The 16,219-nt window shown below is 39.2% G+C and overlaps 1 protein-coding gene across 1 annotated transcript in view; it reads right to left on the bottom strand.

The window, feature by feature from the left end:
- Nucleotides 1-16,219, bottom strand: part of RRP15 (ribosomal RNA processing 15 homolog) — a 53,067-nt gene that overhangs the window by 28,156 nt on the left and 8,692 nt on the right. Inside the window, 3 exon segments of the mRNA NM_001040506.2 lie at nucleotides 7,014-7,215; nucleotides 9,553-9,650; nucleotides 12,104-12,378. Of these exon segments, the coding sequence (NP_001035596.1) occupies nucleotides 7,014-7,215; nucleotides 9,553-9,650; nucleotides 12,104-12,378 (575 nt within the window).

Here is a 16,219-nt window from a genome sequence, read left to right as displayed (position 1 = left end):
CTAACAATGAAAAATCAGAAAGAGAAAATAAGGAATCAATCTCATTCACCACTGCAACAAAAAGAATTAATTATCTAGGAATAAACTTATCTAAGGAGACAAAAGAACTGTACACTGAAAATTATAAGACACTGATAAAAGAAATCAAAGATGACATAAACAGATGGAGAGATTATCCATGTTCCTGGGTAGGAAGAATAAATATTGTGAAAATGACTATACTACCAAATGCAATCTACAGATTCAACGTGATCCCTAGCAAATTACCAATGACATTTTTCACAGAACTAGAATAAAAAATTTCACAATTCATATGGAAACACAAAAGACCCTGAATAGCCAAAGCAGTCCTGAGAAAGAAGAATGGAGCTGGAGGAAACAACCTTCCTGACTTCAGATTACACTACAAAGTTACAGTCATCAAGACAGTATGGTACTGGCACAAAAACAGAAATAGAGACCAATGGAACAAGATAGAAAGCCCAGAAATAAACCCATGCACCTATGGGTGCCTTATTTTTGACAAAGGAGACAAGAATGTACAATGGGGCAAAGACAGCCTCTTCAATAAATGGTGCTGGGAAGACTGGACGGCTACATGTAAAAAAATGAAATTAGAACACTTCCTAACACCATACACAAAGATAAACTCAAAATGGATTAAAGACCTAAATGTAAGATCAGAAACTATAAAACTCTTAGAGGAAAACATAGGCAGAACACTCGATGACATAAATCAAAGCAAGATCCTCTATGACCCACCTCCTAGAGTAATGGAAATAAAAACACAAGTAAACAAATAGGACCTGATTAAATTTAAAAGCTTTTGTACAGCAAAGGAAACTATAAGCAAGGTGAAAAGACAACCCTTAGAATGGGAGAAAATAATAGAAAATGAAACAACTGACAAAGGATTAATTTCTAAAATATACAAGCAGCTCATACAACTCAATAGCAGAAAAACAAACACCCAATCAAAAAGTGGGAAAAAGGCTTGAACAGACATTTCTCCAAAGAAGACATACAGATGGCTAACAAACACTTGCAAAGTTGCTCAATACCGCTCATTATTAGAGAAATGCAAATCAAAACCACAACGAGATATCACCTCACCCCAGTCAGAATGGCCATCATCAAAAAGCCTACAAACAATAAATGCTGAAGAGGGTGTGGAGAAAAGGGACAGCTCTTGCACTGTTGGTGGGAATGTAAATTGATACAGCCACTATGGAAGACAGTATGGAGATTCCTTTAAAAACTAGGACTAAAATCACCATATGACCCAGCAATCCCATACACCCTGAGGAACCATGGTTGAAAAAGACACATGTATCCCATTGTTCATCGCAGCACTATTTACAATAGCTAGAACATGGAAGCAACCTAGATGCCCAATGACAGATGAATAGATAAAGAAGTTTTGATACATATACACAATGGAATATTACTCAGCCATAAAAAGGAACACATTTGCGTCCATTCTGATGAGGCAGATGAACCCAGAACCTATTATATAGAGTGAAGTGAGTCAGAAAGAGAAAGATAAACATCGTATTCTAACATACATATACAGAATCTAGAAAAATGGTACTGAAGGATTTATTTACAGGGCAGCAATGGAGAAACAGATATAGAGGATAGAGTTACAGACATGGGGAGAGGGGAGGAGAGGATGAGATGTATGGGAAGAGTAATAAGGAAACTTACATTACTATGTGTAAAATAGATAGCCAAAGGGAATTTGCTGTATGGCTCAGGAAACTCAAACAGGGGCTCTGTATCAACCTAGAGGGGTAGGATGAGGAGGTAGACAGGAGGGAGGTTCAAAAGGGAGGGGATATATGTATACTTATGGCTGATTCATGTCGAGGTTTGACAGAAAACAACAAAACTCTGTAAAGCAATTATCCTTCAATAAAAAAATAAATTAATTTTAAAAAATAGGAATAAAAAGAAAAAAGAGACAGATGTCTCCTGGCAGAACAGACTGTACATGGAGTGAGGGCCCTCTAGAATTGCCAGAGGGCTGGAGAAGGGGACTCTGGAGTGGTCAATTAAGGGCAAGTCGGGGCACTGGTCCTCTAGGGGAGCCACTACCTGGGCCTGGAGGGGACTAGGAGGCCACCAGTGGAGCTGCTAAATTAAAACATGCACTGTCAGTGCATCAGAAAAATAAGGAATAGTTGCATCTATGTATGGTGGACATGTGATAAACCAAAAATAACACGTCAGCAGTGGGAGGATCTGGGTGGTGTCTTTATGGATATTCACTCTACAATACTTTCAACTCTTACGTATCCTTGAAAAGGCTCATAATTAACCAAACAAAATAACATACTTGTAGCATCTGTCTATAGCTGTATTACTCTAACTGGCCCTTTAGATGGCTGCAGGGTGACTGGACACTGGAAGGGTGAGTCTGGCCCCTGCACGGGCACATCTGCTGTGGCCGTGAAGCTGGAGCTGTGGGAGATCAACTTTCTTACCTATCATCACCACATCTGCCGTCAGCAATGTCCCAAGTAGCAGGAAGATGGCCCCCACCTTGCCCCTCCTTGCTATCTTTCCTGCAATTCTTGCAAGAGTGCTTTAATTTGAAGAAAATTAGTCTGACTCCTTAATTCAAGGAAATCTGAGAATCACGGTTCTTAGCTTCGTAGTGTCTGCAGTTTAGGGATATACAGAAGGAAATTATATGGAGTGAAGTTAAGTGGGACAGAGAAAGACAGTTGTATGATTTCACTTACATGTATAATGTAAAAAAAAAGTCACAAATGAACTTATATACAAAACAGAAATAGAGTCACAGATGTAGAAAACAAAGGTTTTACCTGAGGGGAAAGGGGAAGGAAGGATACATTGGGAGATTAGCACTGACATATACACACTGCTATATATAAAATGGATAACTGATAAGGACCTGCTGTATAGCACAGAAACGTCTATTTGATACTCTGTAATGACCTATAGGGGAAAAGAATCTGACTATACTTCAATAAAAATTTTAAAATATATATACTTTAAAAAAAAAGATTGTGGCATCTGGTCTTATCACTTCATGGCAAACAGATGGGGAAAATATGGAAACAATGTCAGATTTCATTTTCGTGGGCTCCAAAACTACTGTGGACAATGACTGCAGCCATGAAATTAAAAAATGCTTGCTCTTTGCAAGAAATGCAACGACAAACCTAGACAGCATATTAAAAAGCAGAAACATCACTTTGCCAACAAAGGTCCATCCAGTCAAAAGCTATGGTTTTTCCAGTAGTCATGCACGGATGTGAGAGTTGGACCATAAAAGAAGGCTGAGCACTGAAGAACTGATGCTTTCGAACCGTGGTGCTGAAGACTCTTGAGAGCCCCCTGGACAGCAAGGTGGTCAAACCAGTCAATCCTAAAGGAAATCAACCCTGAATAGTCATGAGAAGGACTGATGCTCAAGTATACTCCAATACTTTGGCCACCTGATGTGAAGAGCCAACTCATTGGGAAAGACCCTGATGCTGGGAAAGACTGAAAGCAGGAGGAGAAGGAGGTGACAGAGGATGAGATGGTTGGATAGCATCACCAACTCAATGGACATGAGTTTGAGCAAACTCCGGGAGATAGTGAAGGACAGGCAAGCCTGGTGTGCTGCAGTCCATGGCGATGCAAAGAGTCGGACACAACTGAATGAGTGAACAACCACCATTCAACCCACTGCATGTACCCAATCAATACATCAATTTAAAAAATGAGGATACCTAAACCCTTTCCCAGAAAGCTGCTGGTAAATGTAACTGTCAAAATGAGAGAGAAAGCCAAGAGAAAAGAAGACATTTAGTCCCAGAAACAGAGGTTACTTGCACAGGAAAGAGACAAAGGGAATTCCCAGGACAGTGATAAAGCAGAGCTGAAAACAGACAGTGCATACCAGGTAAAAAACAACCAGTCTGGATTGTAGCAGGATGACCATGAAGAAAGTAGTACTGAGAAGGGTTTAAGAATTTTTTTTGCAGAGTGTAGGAAGGCTTTGGTGCATAAACTAAGCAAATGAGAAGAGGCGGCCATTAATTCCAGGAAAACAAAAACTATAAGGAAATAAGTTAAAGAAAGAAAATAATATTACTGAGCATTACTTTGCACAGCAAAGAACAATGTTTACATTGAATATTGATTTAGCCAAAATATGAATATATCATACTAGAAAGACCAAGTATTAGATATATGGGGGTGAAGGAATGTTAAGAGTGCCAATTCTTTATCTTCCATTAAATATAATAATATTGAGAGTGAGATAGTATAAATATTATTTAATATACAGAGGTAAATACTAGTAGAAAGATCTATTACTTTGGGGTGAGGGAATGAAACAAGGAGTAGAGGCAGATGTGGAAGGATACTGGCTATTTTATTTTGTAACTGTGTTCCTATTGCTTTGAAAACAAAATTAAACAAAACTACATGATGCAGGAAAAAAGAAAAGGTTCTGAGAAAAGGATTTGTTCAGGGCCATGACACAGTTAAGAAATATGTCACAATGTCTCAAAGTTTCTAATAGCTTGCAGGAGTATGGAAATTCTTGAAACAGGGTTCTTCAAAAAAAATAATAAGTTTCCAAAGGCATAAGTCTGCCTAAGGAGTCAAAAACAATCAAACCACACACACCACCACCAGCACTCCTGAAATATGCTGACTAACAGATCCACCCTCTGTTACATTATTATAACTCTACCCAGCTTTGCTTAATGTAACACTGCTGGCTCCTTTTCATTTTTTAACTTTATAACTCACAACCATAAGTAACTGGTGGAACCAGGTAAAGGAGTTGAAGATATAATCCAGACTGGGATTATCTGGGAAGATACCTGCCAGTGAATCCAGTCTGTATGTGAATGGACTCTAAAGACTGCACAGTATTAGGAGGATGAGATTAAAAGCCTGTGTTCTGAATACACCCAGAGAGGGACAATGAGCAGCTTCCATAAAAGCTCTTCTGTCAAGCTTGTATGAGGAGAGGAGGAGAGGCTATTAGGGAAATGTGTGGCAGCAAGGGTGCTAGGACAAGGTGAAACAGGAAAGGGAAATCTTACTCTCTACTTAATCAATGTCCTCCTTTATCCAGTTCATTAATGTCTGACTCACTGGCACACCAAATCTATTTCCACTTTGGCCTTCCCTCCTCTTCAGTTGCCTTGAAAGTCCACCTACTTCCACTAGACACAGACTAAACTGCTCTTATGTCCTAAATGAATATTGGCTACTTTGAAATTCTCCCCACAAATACGGACAGCCACTTAATTACAGCTGTTATACTCAGTGTAACTGACAATAACAAACAGTCTAAATGGACCAGTTTAGAATCTCTATGTTGTCATGCTAATCTTATTTACTTATTTTCTTGAGGTCATGTGTCTACCTGAATTGTAAACCTTTAAAAGATACAAGGATAGCACCAGGTACAAATAGGTATTTAATGTTTTCCTATAAATGTATGAGAACAAATATTTTTAAAAGAAAATGTGTCAGGGTAATTAATCACTGGTGTGAGGTAGGTAGCTCTAGAAATAAGTTTTTAAAGCCAAGCCATTTTGGTTAACATCTCAAGCAGTTTTTTGACCTTGTCACAGATTACTACCAACCTGTGATCACTGTAGTAGGAAAAGTCGAAGGTCAAGAGCAAAAAAGCAAATGGTAACAAAGAAAATACAATGATGCCACTGAAAAGAACCCTTCATATATTTTCATAACTCATGAAAAAATTAATCCCAAAGCAAAAACAAATGCTTCTATTAAAAGTTATTTTGAAACCAACAAGGAAAAGGGGAAAAAAAAAAACCCTTTTTTGATGGAAAACATCAGCTCTTTCTCACCCAATGCTGCTTGATCTTTCTCCAATTCTTACAATAAAACACTCTTATCATAAGTGAGGACAGTCTGTTAAGACTTTTTAACTTACAAGTGTAAATGCCCAATCATAGCATTCATGTCTTCATAATTACTTCTGACAAACTTTAAAACGCAGCACTAGTGAGCACACTTACATAAATATGCAAAATGTGAGTCCTTTTGATATTCAGAAGGAATATATATCAAAATATTGACATTTTGATATTCAGATCAAATTCAAACAGCTTAGAAAACTTTTGTCAAAATTAGATAAAATGGCAATTTAATCAAGAAACTTGAAGAATACTTCAACTCTAGAAGAGCATGAAATTCCTAAATGCTCTTCTTGCCAGAGTTTCTTTTGTTTTCCCAAAATACAAACAAAAACTTATGACAGAAACTCTAGTTTCCTGATTGAAGTTCTCTTTGTTGGCAACAGAAAGCAAGCCTTAAAATACAACTATGTACTTTGCTTTAATTTAAAAAGTAAATAAGCCCTTTTGAGAGTAAAGCACATTTCAGAACCTTTCACCTGGTATAGTAAAAAGAAAGCTATTGGGATTCATAGGTCAGAGGGCTGGAGAAGAGGAGTTGCATGCCAAAGATCATGAAAAGCATTTACGTTATCTCCCAACCAGTCGAGTATCATCAAAGCTGCCTCAGCACAAGGATGAGTTTTCATCATACTTCCTAAAGCTCCAATTCTTCATTTTAGAAATTATGCACCATGTCAATTATCACTGTGGGTTAACAGTCTCAATTGAAGATGTATCCCTCACTTGGCCTTCTATTCTACAAAATGCAGGATTTCAAATAGGAGACCGTCCTATCTCTAAAAAATTTACCTAAATCTACCAGTTCCTGAGTTTTAACAGCAAGGCCCTAGCATATGCAACTGGCAACTTCCATATTGAATAAGTCACCATGAAACATAAGAATACAGAGTTAAAGTAGGCTGTGGGCATGTGGAAATCTTAATAACATCTGAAAAGAAAAAATATTAATTCTATAGTATGCGTTTTTTTTTTAATTTGGCTGCTTCAGGTCTTGGTTGTGGCACACACGTATAGTATGCTGTTCAACCTCCAAACTCTAAGAGCTGACATATATCTGATGTGCTGAATCCTGTGTAAAAGTCTTACCTGTTTGGCTTTCGAGTTCTTCCCAGCAGAATTTTTCTCACTTGCACTTCCGTCCATCCCTCTCAGAACACTGATGAAGTCCTTCTTGGAAACCGAGGATATCAACTTAGCTCGTTTTCTAATAGAGCCTCCAGCTTCTTTAACCTTTTCATCTACATTCTTTTGATGCTTTTGAACAGCATTAAATAACTGCACCACACCCCTATGGAACACAAATGACCAGAATAATTTCACTAAATAACAATTACACTAGAACACAAGCTCTTGAGGACGGGCGCAATCTATTTTCACTGCTCAGAAACGAGGCAATCATCTAATACGCGCTCAAGTGAAAAGCACAGAATAAATCTGAAAAGTGAACATACATTTCAATGAAACTGAATAGAAGTATCTGAATAGAGAATAAACACATGTGAGTTGATTTGTAGTTTTTCTCAGCTTCACTCTTTCTAAATCAACTTCTGAACAGATACTTCTCAAAATCTAATCATATAATGGCTGAAGACTTTAAGTGTCAATGGGATGAGCACAGGCTTTACAGTTAGCTATCTGATTATGTGACGCTAGAAAGATCTCCTGGATCTTGATTTCACCTGTAAATGGCAAAAATAATACTCAAGAAGCTTAGAAAGTATTCAGCTACCTTATCTGCAAGTCTTATGATATAAAACTATTTTTTTTAAGTCTATTTGAAGTACTTTATTCTGAAGTTAAACTCATTGAAATTCTGAAGATTAAGACTTGTAGTGTCCATTACAGTAGTCACAGGTTACATGTAACGAGTGAACACAGGACATACGGCCAGAACAATGTTGCAGTGTGCTCCAAGTTTAAAATACACACTAGACTTTAAAGACAGTATGAGAAAAAGATTTTAAATTTCATTAATACTTGTTTCTTATTACATGTTGAAATAATTTGAATATATTGAGTTAAACAAAATTTATCATTGACTTTAATTTCACTTCTTTGTTTTTACTTTTTTCAAGGAGGCGCTCAGAAAATTTTAAGTTGCATGTGTGGCTCACACTGGATTTCTAGTCGATTTCTACTGGCCAGCACTGCTTTACACCATTGACACCCCTTCCAGCTCTAAGCTTCTATCATCTATTCATGTTCCTGCTATAACCATCATCAGTGCAGACGATCCGCCACAGGTGCTGAGCATCCCTGCACGTTCCTGCTGGGTTCTGAAGAGCACAACGCCTGCTCTTTACCAGGCCGTTTCTCAGGGTTGTGTCTGCAGTACGCAACCTTGAGAGATGAGGTAATGTCTCCCCCCAGACAAAGAGCAGGCTTGTTACCGTTCCCCATAAAAGCAATGGATCCCCAGATGCAGAGTTCCTCTCCTGTAACACAACCCACTGCACGCACAGGCATCTGTCGAGGGCACCTGCGCCACCCCCGGGGACACGGGGAACCGGTGGGAACGTGAAGCTCTGGCTACGGCTTCAGCTGTGAGTAACAGTCCTTTGTCTCTGACCTACAAGCGTCTTGTCTTCTGCCAGAATCCAAGAAACCTTACCAACCTAGCTTATTTGTTTATAAGTTGGGTAAAATTCCATACACTCCACAGCAGGGCTGGGACCAAGGTGCCGAGACGGAGGTGCCCAGGGTATAAAATGTAAGGGGCACTTACTCTCTGGCACCAATCCTGTACTCTTCTCAGCTCTGCGTGGGTATTAATTCATTTAATTCTCAGAGAAATCCTATAGCATAGGTATAACGTTCTCGCTTGTTTCCACAGATAAATAAACTGAGACAGAAGGAAATTAAGTAACTGCCCAGGGACACCCAGCAGCCTGGCCCTGCTCTCACTCCCTCAGCCATCCAGCCTCACTGGCTCACCATCCAACACCCAGATGGATTGCTGTAGGCAGCTAGGAAGTTAAAAGGGATTTCACTGAATGTAACTGTTGTATTCTTTAAATGGTAATCCAACTGCTACCTCCTTCATGGAGCCGTCCTCAACTCCATACACAATCTCCCATTAGATGTTCCCAACACGCAGGACACACCTTTACTCCCAAAGAGACTAGAACCCCCACATATAAGTGGGCAAGGACCATGCAGTAGCCACCAGATTCTATTCATCTCTGGGCACAGATGGCATCAACTAAATGTTGGTGCCAATATTAAAAAAAAAATGCTGAGTGGAAGGACAACACGAAGCTGCTATAATGTGTAATTTGTTAGGTCATAAGTATAGTGCAAGATAACAAAAATGATCACCTCGTGCCATAAATTTAGATAAGCATCCTAAGAGAAACACAGGCAGAGGTCTGATTATAATGTTCTCGTGACCATAAAACACAAGATGATCCAAAACAGGTTCATACCACATACACACTTAGCCCATTAGACTCTTGCCTCACGAGACCTCCAAAATCTGTGGCTGAATCCAGTATCAGGTAGGCAGGCTGAGATATAAATCACTTGGCTCTGACCAGGCAGAGCTTAAGAACCAAACCTCGTCAGAAATGGATCACTATAAAGCTTTAGTGCACTTAGTTTTTAAAGGGCAACAACACTGTCTTACCTCGTAGCAATTCTCTGAAGATTTCTCTCCGTTTCTTTGTCTTTGACAACATCTGGCTTTACTCTGCACATCATTTCCCATTCCCGCTTCTTATCAAGCTGTGTTATAAATAGTGTTATGTGAAAGAATATTAGGCATTTTTGAAAGTGCAGCACACTTTGATATGATACTCTGTGAAAGGACAAAGGTAATAAATCATTCGAGCTTTAGTTTGTCGTAGGGCCTTTCAGAAACCCACCCTTTCGGGGGTCCGGCTCCGGGAGCCTGCGGTTAGTGCTCAGCGTGTCATGCGAGAGGCACCAAGTAAGCAGCCGGCAGGCTCTCCGACAGCAGGGGCCTGGAGCACTGCCAGCGTGCGGAGCCAGGAGGGCCAGGCTGGGGGTGAGGGAGCCCCGTGCCCAACCTGCCATCGCCAGAAGCCTCAGAGGGCAGCATCAGCAAGACGCCAAACCACCCTCTTCCGTAACCATGAGTTTAAGCACCGCTTCTCTTTATTTTTAGAACCTGACTTCCCCAGCGGCCGGAATTATTAAGAACTTGTATCAGCTTTTAAAAGAACAGCATGGTGTCCTACTAGCACTGTAATAGATAGAGACTATTTAAACAGTGACTGTTCTTCTTTCCTCTTATGGCACATCTGACCACTGTCCTTGCCGTATATGGCTTATCAGTCACAAACTACAGCAAGCTGACTCTCTGCGATAATGCAGACATAGAAACGGATTAGGAAATAAGAATATCCCACAGACAACATCATCTCATTCAAAACTGTTCTCAGGGGACTTCGTGACCTCAGGTCCTTGATTCGATACACTTGCTTCTCCAGGTCCCCTGCTCAGGTCAACATATCACCAAACATCAAATATACTGAATATGATAAACTAATTATCAAGAAGCTGGTAGTAAGCATCAAAATCAGGAAGAACCAGTGGGGAAAAGTCTCCTTTTATCTTTTCCTTTTCTTCATTCATCTGATCTCTCACTTTGTATTAATGAAAACATCTGTTTACGGTAAAACCAAATCTTTGCTCTTGCTATACTCTGGAGCCTTTTTAAAGAAACAGATTCTTCCCCAAATCAGGTATTTTAACTATAATGAAATTCATTGTCAGATTATACCCGAAATAAAAAACCTTACTTTTAAGTGTAAAACAGTCAATCCTTAATTATCTCTTGTACGGAGGGGATAACAGGCATGCATGATCCCCAGGTATTTTTTAACTCTGAAATGTATTTCTTTACCTATAATTAGAAACAGGTAGCCAATATTCTGGAAACCAATAATACTTAACGTTAAGAAACAAACACATTTACGCAGACTCTACCCGGAAGTATATACTGAAGAGCATCTGTGGCTGCTGTGTCGTGTTCCCGGGATCAACACACGTGCTCTCATGCATTATGTGGACAGCATCAGCTCTAGCACTCAAAGCTCTGGTCTAGAGCAGAGTCAGGAATTTCTTTATGTTGGCTTTAAAACATTGTTCTCTTACTGGAACACTGGGACTAGGGGTAATTAAGGATTCTGATATTTTTAAAGCCTCCTCTAGTTTTTGCCAGATTAAAAAAAAAAAAAAGGTTCGAATTTTAAGTTGAAAAGCTATCAGTAAGACTCAGAGACAAAGTTGATCTTAAATAAAGTACAATGAGAATACTGAATTAGTAATAGAGTACGTTCTGTTTTGAAGGGCAGCACTTGAAAAGTTCCATCTTTATACAGCCTCCAACAGAGGGCACCCAGTATTAGGAACAAAGGAAACATTCATCTTGAAACAAGATAAGGGGATGGTGAACTTAAAAGGAAACAAATGCCAACTGAAACTTAAGTTTTCTCTCCTTTTTACATATAAAGTATCTCTTGGAAATGAGCACTTCTATATTGTCAGTATGACCGTAGAAAGTTATTTTTCTTTCATTAAAAAATAATATCTATTTCAGCAGCCAAATAGTTTAGACATATTCTTGTTCTACTGTTCATTTATCTTTGCGATACACAACAGCAAACTTAAAGTCCAACTTCTGGCCTTTCATTAGCAGACAGCACCAGTCTAGCTTCTTCCATCAGTGGTTTAACAAAAGATAGAATGAACTCAAGTTTATCCATCAGTAAAATAGTTTGTTTCAGAACTGCAACCAACCCTGTCAATGACATCATCACAGGTTTATATCATAAAATAGCCTTTAAGCTAAAAGTAACTAACATGATTCTATTAGTTCAGAGTTAACTTTATTAATAAAGTTAGCATCTGAACAGGTAAGTTGAATAAGATATTCAAACCCAGGAGTCACTGGCACAGGTATAAGTACTTGACTTTTAAAAGGATACATTTCCTTGGAGTTCACATTTTTATTATTTTGCTTAGATGAATAAAAAACATGCTCAAGAGAATGATTCAGACTAGGTTTCTGAACACAACCTTGGTTATCCACTCACAGATAAAACACAAGTTACGCACTGGAATGCTAACTGGACAAACACTGAACGAAGCAATGTGGTGCCAACGAGAACTAGCCTTGACACCCAAGGTACAGAACAACTGGCAGGACACACCTGTTTTCTTTTCTCTAGTCTCTCTTGCTTTAGCTTCTCCTTTTCCTTTTCCAGCTCTTTGTTTCTGACCAGGATGGTGGGTTTGCTTTCAGGAATCTTCTTGCTCAGGATCCTAGCCATGGCATCTGCCCAGCCCGCGTTAGCCCCCGCAGTAGCTTCTGCAGCACTGTCGTTGTCATCCTCACGGGGCTCAGCTTCATCTTCGTTGTCAGCTTCTACTGCTTCATCACCAGAGGAAAAGTGATCTTTTTCCAATCCACAGCTTCCTAGAGAACCTAAAGTAGAAACAAACTAAACTTTAATATTGGAGGCAGAGTTTGGCAAGGCCATGGTGAGACCCCCCAGGGGCCTTCCTAAGGCTAATGGCTCTCCATCTGTCTCCATTCTCATTTCCGAGTCCCACAGCTGCCCTAATAGTGGAGAATGGCAGGACCCTCCATCCTACCGTCGCCCACCCGCAAAGACCTGGCCCGGCCATGTGGACAGGGGAGGCCGCCACAGCGTCAGCGCCCAGGGCCCAGTGAGTGGAAGTCAGCCCACCAGCCTCAGGGCATCCTGTGGTCCGTGGTGACAGATGCTGCCATGGGGCTGCTGCAGGGTGTGCTCAAACCCACAGGCTTTTAATTGTGTTATTAAACTACTTGAAGAGACTAACAAATATTATTTTAAAAACAAGTAACAACAAAAAACTAATCTGTCAAGAAAATGGAATAGTGTTTCCACGGCACAGAGAAGTCAGAGTAAGTTCTCTGAGGGCTTTGGCCCAGATGTTTAAAATCCTGAATCCTGGTACGGGAAAATCTAAAGACTTGTTTCCTTTTATAGAATCTGCCTATAACATTAATAAACTGGGTGTTGCAACATTTTTGAAAAAATAATCTAATGAAGTGATATGTGCCCAAAATTTGACTGCACTGCTGGATGGCCGCATGAAAATATCAAGTTTTGAGTGAAGGATACAGATTTGTACACTATAGAGTTGTATCATGCAGAACCACTGAGAACCACCCCAAGCATACACATGGAACTATGTCATCTGTAAGATTCAAACGGCTGAGATCAGAGGAGTGGCCAAAACATGATCCAGTTGGTGGCCTCGCTTGAAAACCAACTTGCCGAGAACCCCTGGGTACTTTAAGTTTTGCAGTCTGTCTCAAATTCTGAAACTCATTGTAGTTTAACAACAAGAGCACAAAGTGCCAGCGAAATCTGTGTGCAACTATATGATCCAGAGCCTTCTGAAGAGCTTCTGCTTTGCTCTTCAAAAACCTGTGGAGCTAAATTAGGAAATACTTCAAAAGTAGTTTTATATTAGCTCATGGCTACAATCAAAGGGAATGGAACTGACTGTACAGTCAGCTCTTCCACTCTGAGTGATCCTCCCTAACCTCTTGACTTGAAGTCATGAATTAAGACAGAACTGTTGAAAAGACTTGACTTAGCTAGTCATCACTACACTTGCTTTTTGGTATTACGTTTGCCGAATATCTTTGTTTTTTTGCTTGCTGAGAACTCATGAAACAAAAGGATGGAAAACTAAGTATTTAATACATTTCAAACAAAAATTTGCAGGATATTAGAAAATGGCAAATAAAAATATACTAAAAAAATCAGTTTATATATATATAAAATGAGTCTCAAGCATAGGAGTAAAAATGAAGTATCTTCAAAAAGTAACAGAACAATACATTTAAACACAGACAGCAAAATAATACTTTACAAAAGCATGATCTTACATAAAGTATGTTAATGGTATCAAAAAAATTAAAGGACATGATAAAGAAGCAAGAATCATTAATAATTCTACTGCCCTAATGTGTTGTGTATTTCTTAATAAAGAAAAAAAAATTTGAAAGAGAACTTAATTTGACACATAATTTGAAGCCTCTACTGTATCCTGTATGCCTGGCAAATTTACGAAATCTGAGAACGTGACAAGGATGTGACATGCAGATTTGGGTGACATAAAAATGCTCACTGCCTGCAATGGAAGAAAAAGTATACAAATTTCGCCAAAAGCTGAAAGCACTACCATTCAATGAAAATCTGCGTGTCTACTATACACCAGATTCCAGAGCCCAGAAGTATCTCCTAGGACCAGTGTTCCCTGGAAAGTACATTGAGAAACAGAGTTTGGAGAACGTAGTTAAGTGAAAAACATGTATGTTAATACAGAATATGTTTATTCCTCAGAGTCAGCAGCACTGGACAGGTACTAACAACAAAATAAACAATTCTTTGAAAAGTACTTCTTCTAGGTACGCATTCATCTAAATGTAAGGAGGCACAATGGTTTACGTCAATGAAGAATCTCAGAGTGATCAGAAGCAGAGGTCTTTACTAGTTTCTGGTAAAAAATGTCAAACTCCAACACTGACACCTAGTGTTTTGTCCTAAGGAAGTCACACACAAACTGCAGTGAATTTCACATTCACCTACACTGTGAAGGCAGCCAAAGACTCTCTGTCTAAGCCACTTCTCCATTTCTAAACCTGGGCTACTTTTCTTTAGTGTGTTTCTTACCCAGCTTGACTACCACAACGTGCATGCTACGGACACAATGAATCCATGACGTTTTATAACACCATTTCATACAACCTGCACTTACTCCACCAATTCAAAAAAAAAAAAAGTCCAGAAGAATTTGCTGCAGTCATGGCTTTTTATTTTATTATATTTTTAAGAGGCCCTAACTCAGAAGTTTTCCGTCATGCATTCATAGCCAATGGAAATGATGGTAAGTTCTAGAAATAAATTTAAATATGTCAATGTTATGAGGTCAGCTAGCATATTACAAAACAAAGTTTTCTTCTGGAATACCAAAGCGAATCACTACACAAGTCAGAAAATAGAACTGGCCCTTAAAAATTTACTGTGGCCAATGAAGACGAGATTTTTTTGAATTTACCACAAACTGATACTCAACAGAAGTGGATGTAACCCAGGGATCTAAGGGCCCCAGATAAGTAAAAAATTCCTTTGAAGTCCTGTGTGTTATTTTAAATATTAACTCTAATTTTGCATTCTATTTCAAAAACCTGGAAATTAAGGAAGGGTAATAAAGAATGCTTACTGGAAGTAATAACCAATGGTTCCAACAGAACCTTCTGTGCTTATGGAAATGTTCTCTTATCAGAGCTGCCCACCAACCACAAGAGCCCAGTGGGTCCTTCACATGAGGCTAGTACAATGAAGTCACTGAGTTTTTTTTTTAACTTGACGAAGTTTTAATTCCTTCAGCGTGACTAGTGGCCACCACACTGCGCAGGGCAAGGTTAGACTTCTGAGGTAACCACATAGGCAGAGGCGTCTCTCCGTCTCTTGCTGCACTTTCCCCAAACTTCCACCAGTCTTTCAAACTTGCCATCTGTCTCTCATCCCAGATATGGTGAGCTGCTGGCAGAAAAGTGAGTTATTTTCCTTAGCTTTTGGAACTGGGATAAAGTTTTTCAAAAAACTCACAGTCCTTCAATATTTACCAAGTGCTCGTGAATGAAGATGAAGGAAGGAGAAAATGAAAAATCTAGATTTTCCCCTTGAGGAAGTAAAATATTTAGTAAGATACATAAATCAGTTAACACCAATAGAAAATTTTGGTTTAAAATTTATAAGCATTCTTCTAATAGAAAAATAACGAAGAAAAAGGTTTAGGGGTATCTTTTACATAAGATGATTTCAAGTTATTTCTTAAAGGTAAAGTAAGAGCTGGAATGACAAGAAAAGGAAAAAGCCAAAGAAGTAAGATTCTACAATAAGGCCAACCAAAAGAGGCATGGGCAAGATCACTGAATTGAGAACCAAAACTTTATAGATTTGAGTCAATGCTCTGTATTAAAGTTAAAATTACTATTGTAATCATCACTACAACACTCCAGGCAGAAGAAACCAGCATGTCCAAAATGCTTGGGGATGTTGAAGAAGGTAAGTGAAGTGAAGTCGCTCAGTCGTGTCCAACTCTTTGCAACCCCATGGACTGTAGCCTACCGAGCTCCTCTGTCCATGGGATTTTCCAGGCAATAGTACTAGAGTGCATTGCCATTTCCGTCTCCAGGGGATCTTCCCAACCCAGGGATTGAACCCGGGTCTCCCACATTGTAGACAGACGCTTTACCGTCT

This window comes from Bos taurus, chromosome 16 (genome assembly GCF_002263795.3).
Source record: "Bos taurus isolate L1 Dominette 01449 registration number 42190680 breed Hereford chromosome 16, ARS-UCD2.0, whole genome shotgun sequence".
In the NCBI taxonomy this organism is placed as follows: domain Eukaryota; kingdom Metazoa; phylum Chordata; class Mammalia; order Artiodactyla; family Bovidae; genus Bos; species Bos taurus.
This window is presented reverse-complemented; position numbering and strand designations above follow the sequence as displayed.